This window comes from Enhydra lutris, unplaced genomic scaffold (genome assembly GCF_002288905.1).
Source record: "Enhydra lutris kenyoni isolate GAN:26980312 unplaced genomic scaffold, ASM228890v2 scaffoldscaffold46, whole genome shotgun sequence".
NCBI classification, from domain to species: Eukaryota; Metazoa; Chordata; class Mammalia; order Carnivora; family Mustelidae; genus Enhydra; species Enhydra lutris.
The window spans coordinates 6,029,881-6,046,431 of record NW_019154130.1 but is presented as its reverse complement, the minus strand read 5'-3'; the positions used below and the strand labels follow the sequence as shown (position 1 = coordinate 6,046,431).

The 16,551-nt window shown below is 53.2% G+C and overlaps 2 protein-coding genes across 3 annotated transcripts in view; one reads left to right on the top strand and one right to left on the bottom strand.

The window, feature by feature from the left end:
- The window catches only part of LOC111156373 (SET domain containing 1B), a 22,502-nt gene extending 20,000 nt beyond the window's left edge, over positions 1–2,502 (top strand). Inside the window, exon 17 of the mRNA XM_022517203.1 lies at positions 1,088–2,502. Within this exon, the coding sequence (XP_022372911.1) occupies positions 1,088–1,261 (174 nt within the window). The 3' untranslated portion in view covers positions 1,262–2,502. The remainder of the gene's footprint in view (positions 1–1,087) is intronic.
- Positions 1–16,551, bottom strand: part of LOC111156374 (4-hydroxyphenylpyruvate dioxygenase) — a 20,685-nt gene extending 4,134 nt beyond the window's left edge. Inside the window, exons 1-15 of one of the 2 annotated variants that reach the window (XR_002641198.1) lie at positions 16,500–16,551; positions 16,359–16,385; positions 15,667–15,729; positions 15,230–15,334; positions 14,619–14,661; positions 14,349–14,431; positions 13,336–13,425; positions 12,512–12,615; positions 11,784–11,861; positions 11,097–11,259; positions 10,918–10,989; positions 9,427–9,549; positions 7,502–7,618; positions 7,247–7,408; positions 6,258–6,266 (exon numbers count right to left, since the gene is read on the bottom strand). Coding sequence is in view for 1 of the 2 variants with exons in the window: in XM_022517204.1 (XP_022372912.1) it covers positions 7,298–7,408; positions 7,502–7,618; positions 9,427–9,549; positions 10,918–10,989; positions 11,097–11,259; positions 11,784–11,861; positions 12,512–12,615; positions 13,336–13,425; positions 14,349–14,431; positions 14,619–14,661; positions 15,230–15,334; positions 15,667–15,729; positions 16,359–16,385; positions 16,500–16,502 (1,182 nt within the window). In the remaining variant the exon portion in view is untranslated. Of the gene's footprint in view, positions 1–6,257; positions 6,267–7,070; positions 7,409–7,501; positions 7,619–9,426; positions 9,550–10,917; positions 10,990–11,096; positions 11,260–11,783; positions 11,862–12,511; positions 12,616–13,335; positions 13,426–14,348; positions 14,432–14,618; positions 14,662–15,229; positions 15,335–15,666; positions 15,730–16,358; positions 16,386–16,499 lie in introns of those variants that run through there. The other variant, XM_022517204.1, reaches the window with a different exon arrangement.

The following is a 16,551-nucleotide window of genomic DNA, read 5'->3' as shown; positions in this document are numbered from 1 at the left end:
GGAGGGGAGAACACCTGCTTGAGAGACAGGGAGGCTGGCAGCTGGGATGCAGTAAGGGGCGAGAGGGTGGGTAAGAGAGGACGTTGGCAGGGTTGGGGTGGCCAGATCACTGAGCCTTGCTGGCAGAGCTGAGAAGCTTCTCTCTATGCCAGGCAGGCTACTGGAAGATTTCGAGCCTTGGGATGACGGGATCTGCTGTTCCCTGGGAAAGATTTCCCTGGCTGCTGGGTCCGGAGTAGATTTTTTGAGAGGCTGGAGAGGCAGTGGGAAATGCAGAAGTCCAGCTGAGTGATGAGAGGAGCCTGGCTGGGGCTATGGCAGTGGAGGTAGAGAGCAGTAGACAGAATCAGTAGGTCCTTTGGAGGGAGAACCCACAGGACGGGGCAGATCCAGCATGTGTGGAGGAAGATGCGGGAGGTGGGTGTCCAGGGGCCTCAGGGCCTAGTGTGGCTATTCCTGTGAGTTTTAGGTTTGAGTTTATGGAGTCGAAAAATGTCTCCTGGAGCTGCCAAAGGCAGATACCAAAAGCAGGTACTTGGATTTCTGGGTTTGGAGCAGGGTCGAGCAAACCTTTTCTTTAAAGGGCCTGATAGTAAATATTTTTGGCTTTGTGGCCCAGAGGATCTCTTAGCAACTACTTAACTGTCACTGCAACAAGAGCAGCTACAGACAGTGCGTAAATGAACGGGGATGGCTGTGTGCCGGTGAAACTCTGTTTGCTCAAACGGACAGTGAGGGGCCAGTGTTTGTTGACCCCATCTCTGGAGCCCAGAAGTGAGGTCTGGGCTAGGAACAGAATTTTGGGAGTCACCTGTAGTATAAATGGAAATTGATGCCCTGGGGAACATTTATTATTATTGCTACCATCATCATCATTCCTGTTTAGTATCAGAGGCAGGGGCTCCCCTTGTCACCCAGATAGGGCAGCCGAGGCTCGAGCAGGTGGCCAGTGGGCATGGAGGTCGTGTAGCACCTTTGTCGGGCCTTACAGGGAGCTCCGTCGGGTTCTGGGGGGCCTCATGGTCCAGGGCCTTGTTGGGGTACCGGTGAGTCATCAGCTCACTGTCCCCTCCTGCCTCGCCCACAGCCCAACTGCTATGCCAAGGTGATCACGGTGGAGTCACAGAAGAAGATTGTCATCTACTCGAAGCAGCACATCAATGTCAATGAGGAGATCACCTACGACTACAAGTTCCCCATCGAGGACGTCAAGATCCCCTGCCTGTGTGGCTCCGAGAACTGCCGGGGGACCCTCAACTAGGCCCCGTGGATGGCTGCCCGTGCCGCCCTAGGGCCCCCAAGCGTGGACCCCAGGGCCCCGGGGCCTAGCCCCACCTCCCACCCCCATTTCAGGTGCTCTCCCCTACCCAGTGGCCATGTCAGGGCCTGGCGCCCCCAACACTACCCCCAGGACCCAGCACAGCTCCAGCCCCTCAGCGGGAAAGGGCTTCTCTGTCTCTCGGCCCACGTCTCTTTGGTTTTTTAAAATGCTCCCTTCAGGATTTTTGTTGAACTCCAGCGTAAACTTCTCTCTGTCTGTGTCTCTCATTCTCCGTCTCTCTGTCTCTGTCCTTCTCTTTTTCCGTCTTCCCCACCAGCCTCTTCCCATGAATGCTGCTATGTTGTTTTGTCTTCTCTTTACTCTCTTCCTTGTCATAAGAAAAGACGTTTTAACCGTTGAAATGTGAAAGCAGAATCAGAGAGTGGGGATCCCTGGTGAGGGCTGCAGAGGCCTTGGTGTGATGGTGTGTCGGCCCACGTTTCGGAACGCCCGGGCCAGGGCGCTGGGCCAGGTGCTGCAGAGAGGAGGGGGGTCAGGCCACATGGCTCTGACCTCAGAACACTACCCAATGCCCCCTCTCTGCTGGTGATGACTCAGTGAGGAGAAGACCCCCGCCTTCTGTTCCTTCCCCAGCAGCCTGGGGGCGCCATTTCCCCTAGCAGACCCTGGTGGAGCCAAGCTGGTCCCAGGCAGGGATTTCCCCTCTGGGCTCTCCTGCCACCCCACACCCTGCCACCCCCAAAATCTTGGGTTCAATGTTTACTTTCTCATTCGAATGCCAGCAGTGAGGGAGCCTCCCGGAGGCCCCAGTGTGGGGGTGTGGGGGCACTGGGAAGGGTCCTGTCTACTCTCTCCTGCCCTCACCTTCACCTGGGCAGGAGGGCCTCCCAGGGCAGGCGGGTCCCCCAGTCCCGCCACTACGGGTCTCTGACCATATGCACGTGGCATTTTTTTTTTTTTTCATTTATAAGCTTCACCCACTTGCCCCTATCCCACACCCCAACTCACCCAGCCAGCAGCCCCCTCATCCCAAGAAGGCAAGAGCATATTTATTTTTGGAGTGAGAAGATTATTCTCCCAGAGAGAGGAAAATCTTGGAGAAGATTTAAAAACTCATCTAAGTCTGACAGGTTGTTTTTTTTTTTCCCCTTAACCTTTTTTACCCCTTTCCCATCATCCTCTTCAGGGTTTATTTCCATGGATTCTTTTTTTTTTTTTTTTTCCTGTGCGTGTATAAAATCAAAACGGAGGGAAGAAATAGGTTTTTGAAGTTCAGAACCAACTTCTGTATATAGGCTGCCATAAAGGACTTTTTTCTTGGGAACATTGTTTCTTGTAGAAACATGTGGAAGACTTTTTTGCTCATTTCTTTGTATTTCCAAAAATCTCACTCACACACACACACACATACACATAGACACACACACACACACACACACACACACACACACACACACACACGGCAAGTCCCTCGCATCCCAGAAAGCAGAGCAGGCATGTAAATAATTTCTGGAAAGTGACTGTTGTGACCAGGAGTCATCTTCACCCAGACGGGAGAGCTCCCAGCGGGGCCGCCCCCCCCCCCCAACCCTGCGGACGCAGGCCCGGAGCCTCTGGTATCTTCAGCTTGTGTCAAGCTTGTTATCATGTAAATTCTGTACAAAGAATTGTTATTTTTCTCTTTTTTTTTGTCGTTGGTGGTTTTGTTGTGTTTTTTTTTTCTTTACCCCATGCCCTCCCTGTTTGAGATTGTGCTCACCAGTTTTAAGGTTTCAAGGTCGATGAAATCGGTGGCATTAAGACACAGAGGAGGGACCTGGGCACAGCGGCGACCTTCTCTTCCGTTTGCGGTTTTCTGCCTAATTGTGCAACTGAGGAAATATTTATTTTTCACATGAGGAAATGTGTAGTCTGTAGAGATGGTTGATTTAAGTTACTCGTGCAGCCCCCAAGGGGCTGCCTTCGTGCTCACCCCTCTCCCCTGAGAAGAAGCGGAGGGGGATGTGAGGAAACTAGGGCTGGGGGCCAGCCTCATGCCTCGCCCTGGCCTCACCTTGCCCAATTGGCGAGGGGCTGCACCCTCCCTGTCCCTGGGAACCCCCTCCCCACCCCCAAAATGGTTTGCCATATCCAGAAACATGGCTCGTTTTTCTTTCAATGCCTTCGTTCTCATTGAACAAATCTTGCTTTTGAAAAGTTGGGGGTTTCTGCTTTTGTTTCTTAAATTTTTCTTGTCCCTCCCTCCCTGCCTCTCTCCTCCTGCAAAGAAGAGAACCCATAAGATTTAGGGATGTTTGTGCATATAGACTCTGTCATCCGTATGTAACTTGTTTTGAAGAGAAGTGTTTCCGTTGTGGGTGTGTCTTGCTGTAAATATTTGTTCATATTTTTGTGAATTCAATACTATGTACCATTGTATTATAGTAACTTTTATAAAGCAAACCATAAATATACTGACTTTTCTTACAGATACGCCGTCTCTCTTGCTCTCCTCTCTCCCTTTCCTCCTCCTCCCTTTCTGATGGGGCACACCCCTGCTCACAGGGAGGGTGGCCTGGCGAGGCTCAGCCGGTAGAAGGAGCTAGGTGTGGTGTGGTCCGCTCAGACCGGTGGTTCTTAAACTCTGAGCCTGTTAGGTGGATTCTGTGAACTAGGCCTAGTTAGACCCTTTTAAGGTTTTTTTGCTTTTAAGTTTTGCTTCTACAACTTTTCTTAAAATCTTAGGTATCTAACACTGCTAAAGGTTTGTAACTAGGAAACAAGCTCAAATATCCAATTGGAAAGGGAGTATCTCAAAGATGGTCACTACTCCTTTTGAGACAGCCCTCTGGTTTGCATTTGAGGGGGAAGGGACTGATAAAATAGTCATAAGCCGAGAAGCATTAAGTGAATCTAGTGTTTGTGGTGTTTGAGGCTCTGACCTCTGTGCCCCGCGGGTCTCAACTCTTCCTGATCCTGTGACGGGGTAGCCATGGGGTCCCTGGAGACTTTGTTAGATGTTGTCTACCTACCCCTGAGAAGGACAGATGCCAAACCCCAGCCATAAGCAGCTTGGCTGAAAAAAAAAAAAAAAAAAAAATGCCTGACCTCCCTTCTCACTAGGGACATGTGAATTCTACCACAAAATAGCCAACGTTGGCGAATACAGGGCAGGGGGCACTTGGACATCATTAGTGTAACCTCAAATGGCCACAACCTCCCAAGAGGAAAAAGTAGTTATTAACAATTGGTTTAAAAATGCACAAAAACTTTGAGCACAGGTGTTCTGCTGTCTGGAGCTGAGCCTGATAGTCACAAGCAGGCAACGGTATGTACACGGGTGTTCTTTGCAGCCTCACTTGTGAAGGCAGGGGAGATGCCCTTGCTGGTGGGCTGCTTTCCAGAATCGTACCTCCAGACAGGGGAACACCACTGAAGGTGGGTTTGTGGGGACAGAAAAAGCTGAGGGTGGGCCTGGCCAGGAAAGAGAGCAGTTGCTGGCCATTCTGTCCATTCAGCCAAGGTGACTGCGCACCTATGAGGTGTCAGACGGTTCTCTAGGCACCGTGGACACAGGGTTGGAGAAAACACACCCCCCCGCTTTATGTGATTGTGTTCTTGTGAGCCAGGCAAACATGAAGAACACATGCTATATTGAGAAAAACAGCTACGAGAAAGGCCTTATCAGTTGAGAGGGGGTGAGATTTTAAATACAGTGGTCAGGGAAGTCTGCTCAGCACACATGTGAACAAAACTCAAAGGAGATCAGGGAGGCAGCGGTGTGGACACCACGAAGGAGGGTAGGGAAGGCAGAAGGAATCGTGAGTGCAAAGGTCCTGAGGCTAAAGACGCCTGGTGTATTTGAGGACCAGCACAGAGGAGGTCTGTGTGGCTGCAGCTAAATGAGGGAGCCGGGAGTAAAGGAAATGAGGTCTGAGAGGTCCCGAGTTGGGGGGAGGGGGAGGCAGATGCTGTGGGGGTACTGGCAGGGCAGTGAGGACAACCCAGGGCAACTAGCCAAAGGCAAAGAAAGGAAACACATCCAAATCTGAGTTTCCTTCATCTTCCTTCTTGAACCTGCTCCTCCTGCCCTAATTTCCACCTTGGTCAATGGCACTTTTATTCGTCCCCTCCACCCACCACGGCTGTGGCTGGTTACCTAAACCCAAACCCCAGAAACCCCGAACTTCTCCTTTTCCCTCCACTACCAAGTCAGACGGTTCTCCTTCTCCTTTATTCAAATCTATCCACTGCTCCCTCTGCCCTCTCAGTCCCATAGGACAAGTCCTTTCTTCTCTGGTCCTGCTGTGGGGGCCAAAAAGGAAACCCCAATTTGAGCCATCTGCGTGTAGACCAGGGTGGGATGGGGAGGAGGAAGTGCCAGGCAGACTCAGGCAAGACCCCTCACCCAGGGCCCTCTCCCAAAATAACAAAAGCAAACACATACCAGTGACATCATGCCAAGAGCCACTGTTTTAAACATCTGCTATTAAAGGTACAGCAGTGCTTGGAGGTGGGTGTTGTTACAATCCTCATTTAACAGACAAGGAAAATGGAGGCATTGAGAAGACGAGTAGCTTGCCCAAGTTCACACAGCTAGCAAGCCGCTGACCTGGGGTATGAACCCAGGCAATCCTGCTCCCTAGTCTGTGCTCAGTTAATGAGGGTCCGCTCTGCCCATGTCCCGTCTAAGGAGGCACCCACCACTTGGCACCAGGTGATTGTTACTGCATAGGAAGACAAGCCCAGAACTGCCTGGTTATTCCAAGAAGAACCAGAATCCTAGAATTTGTATGTGAAATATCCAACTTTCTGGAATGATGACTCACATTTGTTTAAAACTATACAGACTAAATAAAATACATCTGTGAGCCAGATTTGGCCCATGAGCCACCAGTATGCAACCTCCTGAGATACAGAATTTCTCTGCTTTGCATAAGCCATGGGAAAATGGAGGGAGAATATTTTTAACCAGGGTTGCCATTGTTCTTCTGACTTCTCACTGCTGTTCTTTTTATTTCTGAAGTTCATGATCCTAGAAGCCCTGATTTCTACAATCTGGGGTGGGGGGGAATCCCCCTATTTTACCAATTTAGAATTTTTCCTTATGCTCAGATGATCCGCCTGCCGAAGCAGAAGAGACCCAATTTGCCTCCAATTCCTCTTCTGGTTTTTAAAACCCGAAGGCAGAAGCTGAGGGGCTCAAAGCTCCCCACACCCACCTGCTCTACTTCTCAGACCAGGTACTATGTCCTTAGGTTGCTGGGCAGGGATGTGCCCCAAAGTCCCCTGGCTAACTCTGATGTCCAGAAGTTTGGGCACAGGGCAGCAAACCTGGGGAGAGCTCGTCTTTAAATATCATCAAGTCATCAGACGGGATGCTGTCAAGCACGGTTTCACCTCAAGGCCTACTACCCTTCCCGGGTATGCTCCTTCCCCAGGTTTTTCCGTGGCTGGTTCCCAAATGTCGTCTCTCCAGAAGGACTCTCTCTCAACCGAAATTTGCACCCCTCCCAGTTTTACCTTTACACAATCTCATCATCGCCGCTTTATCTTCATAACCCTCTGTGAAATAATAGTCTTCCCCTCTAGCGTGTTAGCCCTTTGCACCCCTTGTTTCCAGAATTCTCCCTGACCCGCGCGGCCCCACTTGGCAAAACGCAGTCCACCCCTCCCGGCTTCGGCCTGGGCAGGGCTCCGAAGCTGGAACGCGACGCCTCCCGCAGTGCTGCAGCCCTGAGCTCCCCCTGCAGGCCAAAGGGCGTCACTGCCCCAGCCCGGCGCAAACACCAAGACCGCTCTCTGGACCCGGGTCGTCTTTATTCCGGAGGGCGGGAGCAGGGAGCGGCCCACCCGAGGGGGCGTGGTCAACACCTGGGGCGTTCTGGGTTGGCGGGCGGGATCTAAAGGGAGAGGCCAGTAAGGCGGGCTTGCAGTTCAGGGTCTGTGGGGCGGGCGTGTTCCAGGACTGAGGGCGTGGCCCACCGTACGTCGCGGGTGGGCGGGGCCTCGGTGGGTCCGCGGGGCCCGCAGGGCCTACATGCAGCGTAGGGTCCCGTTGGTCTCCAGGTCCGTGAGGTTGCCCCGGAGGTCCTGCTCCTCCTCGAAAGCCTTGAACAGTGAGTTGAAGTTGCCGGCTCCAAAACCCTGGAGCGGGAGAGAGAAGGTGAGCTGCGGGCCTAGAGAAAGCCAACCGTTCTACCCTGCCTGGCGTCGGGCGCTTGTCGGGTTAGCTGGTACCTGGTGATTGTGGCGCTGGATGACTTCCAGGAAGAGCGTGGGCCGATCCTGCATGGGCTTGGTGAAGATCTGCAGGAGGTAGCCTTTCTCGTCGTAGTCTACCAGGATTTTCAGCTCCTAGGTAGGAGGCAGGAGGCTGAGTTAGAGGGGCAGCTGGCCCACACCCCAACCGGGCAAGGTGGAGTCTTTTTAGAAAGTCCATGAAAACTCCAGCACCCGAGAGCCAAGAAAAGACCCCATTCTCCCGCAGTTCCAGACACCTCCAAATAGATCCCTAAATTTTTGTTACCATCTGCCTGCCACAGTCCATGTGTAAGCCCCCATGGCTGTCCTGGATCACCCCAGTGGCCTCTGCACAGGTCCCCCTGCCTCCGTCTTGCCTCCTTACAATCCAGCCTCTCCGTAGACACCCCAAGGGATCTTTTAAAAAAAAATCAGATCATGTCGTTCCCCTGTTTAAAATCCTCCAGTGGAAATCAGAACCCTCCTGTGTTACTGGCGGAATGTAAAATGGTTGCAGCCCCCTGGGGAAAACTGGCGAGTCCTCAAAAGGTTAAACATAGGGTTACCTATAACCTGGCAGGTCCACTCCTAGGTATACAACCAAGAGAATTAAAAACACAGGTCCACACAAAAACTTGTATATGAATGATTACAGCAGCATTACTCAAAATAATAGCCAAAAAATGGAAACAACCCAATGTTCATCAACTGATGAGTAGGTAAGAAAAATGGGATAGACCCACACAATGGACAATGGTAATTCAGCCACAAAGAGGAAGGAAGCATGGACACCAGCTACAACGGACACCTGAGCCTTGCAAACATGCTCAGTGAGAGAAGCCAGACACAAAAGATCCCGTAGTGCATGAGTCCATTTATATGACAAGTTCAGAATAGGCAAATCTTTAGAGACAGAAGACAGATGAATGTTTGCCTAGGGCTGCGGGAAGCCAGGCGGGGGGGCATGGAGGGACTGGGAGGTGATGAGGGGTGTGAAGTTTCTTTTTGGGGTGATGGAAATATTCTTAAAATTGATTTTGATGATAGCCGCACAACATAGTGAGTAGCTAAAAACCACTGAATTGTGCGCTTTATTTTTTTAACTTTTTAAAAAGATTCCATTATTTGAGAGGGAGAGTGAGAATGAGAAGGCGTGGGGGGAGGGGCAGAGGGAGGGGGGAAGCAGACTCCCTGCTGAGCAGGGAGCCCCACTGAGCAGCTGAGCTGGGAGCCTGGCATGGGGCTTGATCCCACCCTGGGACCCCAGGATCATGACCAGAGCCAAAGGCAGACGTTCAACTGACTGAGCCACCCGGTGCCCCAAATTTAAAAGAGTGCCTTATATGTTATGTGACCAAAACAAACCAAAACAAAATCTTCCAGTGGTGTCTGGGCACAGAAGAACAAAATCCCAACTTCTAAAGAGCCTGTAAGAGGAATCAGCCCCTGCCTACCTCAGTGACCTAGGCCAGTCCCCAGACACTTCATTTCACCCCTTCTTGCCTTCGTTCTGCTCCTCGGACACTTGCAACTTGCTCCTGACTCACCTGTGCTTGCTTCTCCCTCCACCAGCACTGTCCCCACCCCAGCCCTTCACACAGTCATCTCCCCCTTATTGTTTAGAGTTCACTGAAAAGTCACCTCCTCAGAGAGGCCCTCCCAGATCACCTCTGGTCAAGTAACCCTAGGTCACTCTCTGTCGTAACCTGTTTTAATTTTCTGCGCAGAATCAACTCTCTCTCTGATGGTGTTTGTGTTGTTATTTATTTGCCTGTCTTCTGTCTCTCCACCAGCCTTCAAGTCCCATGATCACGGGGACCTGGTCTGGTTTTCCTTCTGTGTCCCAGTGCCTAATGCAGGGTAGAGGCTTAGACAGTATTTGTGAGGTAAGGTGGAACTCAAGGGTCCTACACTAGCCTCACCTCCAGGACATCAATGCTCTCCTTCACTTGGATCTTGGCGGACTTGAGCTTCTCCCTCAGTTGTTTGTAGTATGATGATGGAACACCCAAGAACTCCATGCCTCTCGCTCTCAAGTGGCGAATCTGTCTCAAGGAAGCGTCAGGGTCAGTCCCCTCTCTCCATGCATGACATCCCCAGCCAGGAGCAGGCAGAGTCCCTATCCTAGTTCCCCTTGCCTGCCAAGATGCATCCCCGTGACCTCATGCCTTTCCACACTGGAGCCATGTGGGCCCGGGGAGAAGAACAGCAATCACTAACGTTTATGGAATTCTTATGTGCCTGTCTCGAGCACTTTCCGTGTATTGCCTCATTATGTCCATGCCGTCATTTTTTGAGGCACCTGGATGATGATTATCCCCATTTCATAGCTGGCAAAACTGAGGCATCGAGAGATTAAATATCTGTTCTCAACATAATAGAGGGATTTTGTTTAAAAACACAAGTCAAAGCACGTCCCTCCTCTGCTTACCTCACGGTGTCTTGTCTCAGAGTTACATTCAAAGCCCTCACCATCTGTCCTCACTCCCACCTTCTGACCTCATCTCCTACCCCCTCATCCTTGCTTATTCTGTTCCAGCCACATTTTGATCTCCTTCAGCCTTCCTCTGCCTGGCCTGTCACTTCTGCTTCGAGCACTTTTCCCAGATGTCCACATGCTGCCCTCCTTCCAGCTCTGGGTTCCCAGATGTCTCCTCAGTGTGGCCTTTCATGACTGTGCTCTTTAAATGTGCAGTGTCCTTCACCCTCCCTCTCCCATTGCCCTGCTTGGTTTCCCCCAGAGCACTCACACCATCTAACACATGTATTTTCCCTGTTGGTTTTTTTGCCATCATTAGAGCAGAGACTATGGTCTTGTCGGCTCATGCATCCAAGTACATAAAAGGGTGCTCGGCACATAGTAGGTGCCCCATACCCAGCCTGGGTGAGTGAATGGATGAAGTTGCCAAGGTCATGCAGTGACTTCTCCATTAGGCCAGGATGGAATGGGACAGTCAGGCTCGTGTCCACTCTGATATACGGCTGCCTTAGGAATAGGCTGGTTCCACAGACTCAGCACGTTTAACTTGGCTCAGAGGGCCTAATCAATCTTGTAGCCTAATATCCTCATTTTCAAGGTGAGTCAACTGAAGCCCAGAGAGGGGGCTGAATCCCCCAGGGACACACAGCACGCCACTTGCAGAACTAAGACTAGAATCCAGGCTTCCTCTTACTCTGGCACCTGCTACTTGTAAAGCCAGCAGTGTTTCTGTCTGCAGAGAAAGGGAACTCTGGGGTGGGAATGTGCCTGCCCTTGAGTAGCAGGAACTGGTAAGAGAGCCCGGTCGGCCATATAGCCTGGCAAAGGAGGCCTAGGATTGCCACTACCCGTCCCCCACTCTCCCCTCCATTTTGCAGAGATTGGCTCTGGAGCTAGATGAAAGGTGAATTAGGACCAGGAATGAGCTTCTCACTGCTGTGATGATGTCTTGGGTCTTGAGAGCGATATGCTGGACCCCAGCGCCCCCATTGTAGTCCACATATTCCTGTGGGTGGGAAACAAGGCAAACACGGTCATTGGCTTCTGTCCCCCAAGCTCTTCCCTGCATTCTTCTTCCGCAGCCAGGGCCCCAGGGTCTAGGAAAGGCCCCACCTGGATCTGGGACTTCTTCCTTCCCGGGGCCGGCTCATTAATGGGCATCTTGATGGACTCCTCGTAATTGGTCACCACGATGGAGCGCAGAGAGCTGTATTCTGTGTGCACCTGCGTGTCATCCACGGACCAGAACCGGTGAAACTGCAGATTCTTCAGGTACCTGTGGGGTGGCCGTGAGGACACATGGGCTCTGCGTGCCCACCAGGGACTGGGTCCTTGCCCCAACTTTTGCCTTCCAGAATTTGTCTCCTGAGCAGGCTCCAGAAAGGAGCCACTGTTCACCTCACTTACATGGTACACCAGGGGGTGTTCCTTCAGGGGGACGTAAAGTGTCCCATGACAAGACCTGTGTGGTCTGGCACGGGTCCGACCGAGAGAAGTGCTTTGAGAAGGGAACCTGCTTCTATTTTGCATGAGGACGCTGTTGGGGTAGCGACTGACTTCCTCCAGATCTCCATGGACTGTGACGCCCTGTGTGCCAAGCTTCCCCAAGAGTCCTCCAAGGGAGGACTTGTGGCTCCCTTTGAGCCTTCAAGCCTCTGGTTCTCAGGGAACAGACGGCTCAGGGACATCAGGCTAAGCTCCCTCTCCCTTGCGCTCCATTTCCCACTCAAGCGTCCTGAGAAGAGAACTGGGGAGTGGGCCTGTTCTCCTTTGCAGCGAGGGGTTGGGCCAGGGACTCACCACTCAGAGGCAGACACCATCTCCTGGTCAGGCTGGTTTCCCACAATGTGGTCAATAATCTCGAGACTGCAGGTAGGCCTGGGGGGAGGGATGGGGATGGGGAGGAAGCCGTTAGGAGGTGAGGACAGGGTTAGTTCCTACACCTCCCCTTCCCCACAGTGACAGCTCACTGTGACATAGCGCCTACTGGGGCACCTTGCAGGTGTCATGACTGGTGTGCTATTACTAGCCCCATTGTACAGATGGGCAACTGAGGCAGAGAGGAATAAAGTAACTACAAAGATTAAATAGCTAGGAAATGACTGAGCCCTAGGGCGCCTGGGTGGCTCAGTTGGTTAAGCGGCTGCCTTCAGCTCAGGCCGTGATCTCAGGGTCCTGGGGTCACCTGCACATCAGGCTCCCTGCTCCTCAGGGAGTCTGCTTCTCCCTCTCCTCCTCCCCCCTGCTTGTGCGCACGCTCTCTCTCAAATAAATAAATAAAATCTTTTAAAAAAAATGGCAGAGTGGGGTTTCGAGCCCAAGCAGTTGGTTCCAGAGCCTGGGTGCTTAGCCTCTGTGCTGCCTCTTCAGGCTACCCTTGGGGACCCTCAGGCGTTCCCCAGCAGCCTCCCAGGGCAGCTCAGAGATGTCCAGTCTGCATGGAGGATAAGGCATTGCTTTCTGCCCCTACCCCTCACCCCTGCCTCAGGACTTTCTGCTCCCACCGCCCCAGCCCAAGGGGCACTCACAGCTTGGAAAGTAGAGGGTCCACAGATGCTGGGGCCTCGAATCCAGGCAAGAACCGGCCAGTATAGTTCATCTTTTCCACCAGGGTGTGCGTGGTGTCCCCATACTATGGGTGAAAAACAGCCCGGCTTGGCCCAAGACCCCATCCCTGCCAAGACTGGGCCCCATCTCGTGGTGCCCACACCATTCCAAGCCGGGTCTGACTCTAACTCTCTGTGTGATCTTGGGTAAGTCACTTCCCCTCTCTGAAATGAATCGCAATCTGTCATTCGTTTGGGACTTTTCTTTGGCAGTCCACCTGCCCCACGGGACCAGAATCCCTGTGCGGGCAGGGTCACTGTTTTCCTCCTCACGGTGTCCTCAGCACCTAGGACTGCCCAGCTCGCTGGAGGTGCTCCAAACAAAGGTACTGACTAAGTGAGAGTGATGAGGGCGTTGGCTCAGATGACATCACAGGGGTCTGGGGCACCTGGCTGGCTCCACTGGTAGAGTGTGAGACCCTGGATCTCAGGGTTGTGAGTTCAAGACCCACACTGGGTGTAGAGATTACTTAAAACTTAAAATCTTAAGGGGCACCTGGGTGGCTCATTTGGTGAAGCAATTGGCTCCTGATTTCAGTTCAGGTCATGACCTCAGGGTTGTAGGATCCCATCAGCCTCTGCAAACTGGCCAAGCCTTACGGGCAGTCAGACTTGAGGGAGAATGTCTGCTTCAAAGCACCAGGGTGGGATGGCATGAGGGCACGGGGGCGGGGAGGGGTGTGGGGGATCCTGGCATCTCAGGGGAGCTGACAGCATGAGGGGTAGGGGCACCAAAGCGAACTCACCGTCTGCAACACGGCCAGTTTCACCTTCCCAAACTTATCTTGCTCTATCCAGGGCTCCCGCACAATTTTGGCACCTTGTTCCCGGGCTTTCTGCAGAGAAGATGGGGCAGGGAGTCAGGAAGTGCTGGACCCTCCCGGAGCCCTGGCTAGCTGCTCCCCACCTCGGCCTGCCACAGGCTCCTCCAGCGTTGCCAGCCCCAGGCAGGAACCACAGCCAGCATCAGCTGTTGCCCCCATGCCTTGTGCCCATTTGGCAGATAGGAAAACTGAGGCCCAGGCCCAGAGTTGGGGCTATGAGAGACAAACCAGGTGGGGTGGGGCTGTGTCCCACCTCTGCTAACCCACTCTGGCCCTCCCCGCTCTCCAGGCCTCAGCTTCCCCATCTGTAAACCAGGCGGTGGGAGGCGGGAGAGGAAGAATCAGAGCTGGCCCTGACTGAGCACCTGCTGTGCGTCAGACCCCCTGCAGGGCCTTCTGGGCATGGCTTCCACATTTATGTGCATGGCTGTGCCTATCACATGCCAGGCGTTGGTGAAGGTATTTACCAAACTCCTTCTCCCTCCTAGCAACATTACAGGAAAGGTACTGTTCCTGCCTCCATTCTGTAGGTGATGAGATCTATGGGCACAGAAAAGTTAAGTCACTTGCGTGAAGTCTAACAGTAATAAGATTCAGACCTGGGCAGTCAGCCTCTGGCTTCTATGCTCTGAACCTCTGAGCTGCTTCTTGAATATGGTGTTTGGTTCAGAGTCCTGCTCAAGAAGTGGTAATTATGGTCTTGTGTTCTCTGTGTCCAACTCAGTGACGTAGGCACTGTGCTTGTCCCCATTTTACAGATGTGGAAACTGAGGCTCAGCGAGAGGGCCTGCAGCTAGCGAGGGCCAGGGTATCCCTGGAACTCGGGTGTGCGTTACACCAGTGTCTGGGCTTGTCACTCCAACATGACGGGCCCTCCAGCCCGGACTCACGGAGGTCCCTGTGGCAGGCAGAGGGCAGCCCAGGTGCGGACTCACCTGCACGATGTAGTCACAGTCTTCCACCTCAAACGCGATGTCCTTTACTCCGTCGCCGTGCTTTACCAGGTGGTCGCCCATCTCTGTGGCCGGTGGGGGAGTCATGGCGCTGGAGTCATGGCTCCCTCACCTCGACTGTCAGCCTCTGGGCTCCATCTTCTTCTAAGCTGGGAACCCTTGCTGAACCAGACCCCCTCCCTGTCCCTGAGCACGCCCCCATGATAGCGAGTCTTCACTCCCTGGCATGCTGAACCCCCTGGGCCTCCTCACCTTTGTTCCAGGGATTGAGGGCGGAGGAGAAGACGAACACGATCTAAGGCACAGAGGAGGGAGGACGTGTAGCCGGTGGGTCAGGCACCCCCATACCCTCCTCCCTACCCCCCCGTGTGAGACACCCCTGTGGGGCATTTGGATCAGATCACCCCTCCCAGCCAGGAAGAACTCCTTGACCCTGGGTTCCAGCCCCTTCTCTGCCTCAGCTTCCCCTCTGATATGAGCTGTTGCTTGGGCCCCCCATGAGAGAAAGCGCCAGGGCTCCCAGGGATGGGGCACTAGTCAGACTTTCAGCTCTGATGTTTGAGGCCTCTATCAACTTCTCCCAAACATCTGTGTGGCCAACATTGGGCCAGGCCGAGAAGGAGACAAAACTAAGGTCCCTGCGGTCTCTTGTACAAAGGTGACAAAGGAGGGGCCGGTGGGAGCTCTCAGTTCCTGTTCCTTTAGCCTCGCCAGACACCCTGGGAGAGAACCAGGTGGGCCTGGGGAAAGGGCCTCCTGGTCTACTTCACCCAGAGGCAGCAGAGCCCTTAGGAGGCTCAGAGACCAGCAGGGGCAGAGAGGCTTGCCTCCTGGGTGAGTGGGGTCCTGGGGTGGGGACTCACCTTGCCTTGCTTGATCACATGGCTGACTACCTCGCGGGAACCCGTCTCCAGGCCCTTGTAGGCTAGTGGTTCAAAGCCCATCTTGTTGCAGTAGAATGACGCAGCCTGAATCACAGAGTTGCAAAGGGGTTCCTGAGGGCCAGGCTGCCAGTCCCCATCAGCCTGCTTGCCCTGTTGGCCCAGGGGCAGAATGCATCCTGGGATGAAAGGCGGCTCCCTGGCCCTTTCCAGCATCAGATAAGTTTCCTGGTGGGGTCCAAGGCCCTGACTGTGTAATTAGGATCTAAAGAGTGTCTGTATATCTGGGATGGTCCCAACACTGGCCCTGACCCTCCTCACACAGGGACCAATCACAGGCCCAGCTGGGGACCCGCCCTTGTCCAGCAGGCCCTCTGGCCCGTCCTCTGCCCGCTCTAATACCTGGCCCCAGCTTTTACCTGCTTGGCATTGCCAACCCAGAAGGTCACCGAGTGGAAATGGAGGAATCGGCCTCTCTCAGGCTGTAGGAGGGGAAAGGGGGGAGAGGCTCAGTCTCTGGAAGTGGGTCTAGAAAAGTGTGGATGGAGAGGTATCCCCAAACCACTTTCCTTGGCCCAGCCTTAATTCCAAAACTGAGAAGCCAAACCCCCTGTGGCCTTGCCAAGCCCCTAAAAAGGGTTCTCATGGAGAAACCGAGCTCCTGGGTGTTGGAGATCGGAAAGCCCCCTCCGGGAAGCCTGCCCAGATTTCACAGAGGGGGAGCTGCTGTGTGCTACAGCAACTCGGATTTAAGTTAGACCTTTGAAAGAACTTCCAGGGCCACCTGGCTGGCTCAGTCAGTAGAGCATGCGACTCTTGATCTTGGGGTTGTGAGTTTGAGTCCCACATTGTGGGTAGAGATTACACATTAAAAAAAAACAATCTAGAAAGAACTTCTAGACAGGATTGAGAGATTAGCAGGAATTTAAGAAGAGGTGATTTTTTTCTTCGGAGAGCCAGGTTGGGTCCAGCTCAGTCTTGGGGGGACGGGAAGACGAGAGATTAGGGCAAGCATCTTGGGATATCACATACCCACTGAGGTTCCTTTTCTGCTCTTTGCTGACATCCCAGTTTCCCAGGGCCCAGACCCCACACTTCCCCTCCTGCTTACCTTCTTCCCTCTGTCGCTGTAAGTCGTCTAAGGAGAAAGAAAAGGACAGTGAGACTTGGAAGCTCGGACACAAGGCACTTCTAGAAGTCTCACTGTAGATCATCACGGGGGAGGCTGCTGTGCCCCAGGGCAGGCCCTTACCATGGTTGATCTTGGTGACGCTTCCTGCTCCGAGATTGGGACAAGAGGCCAG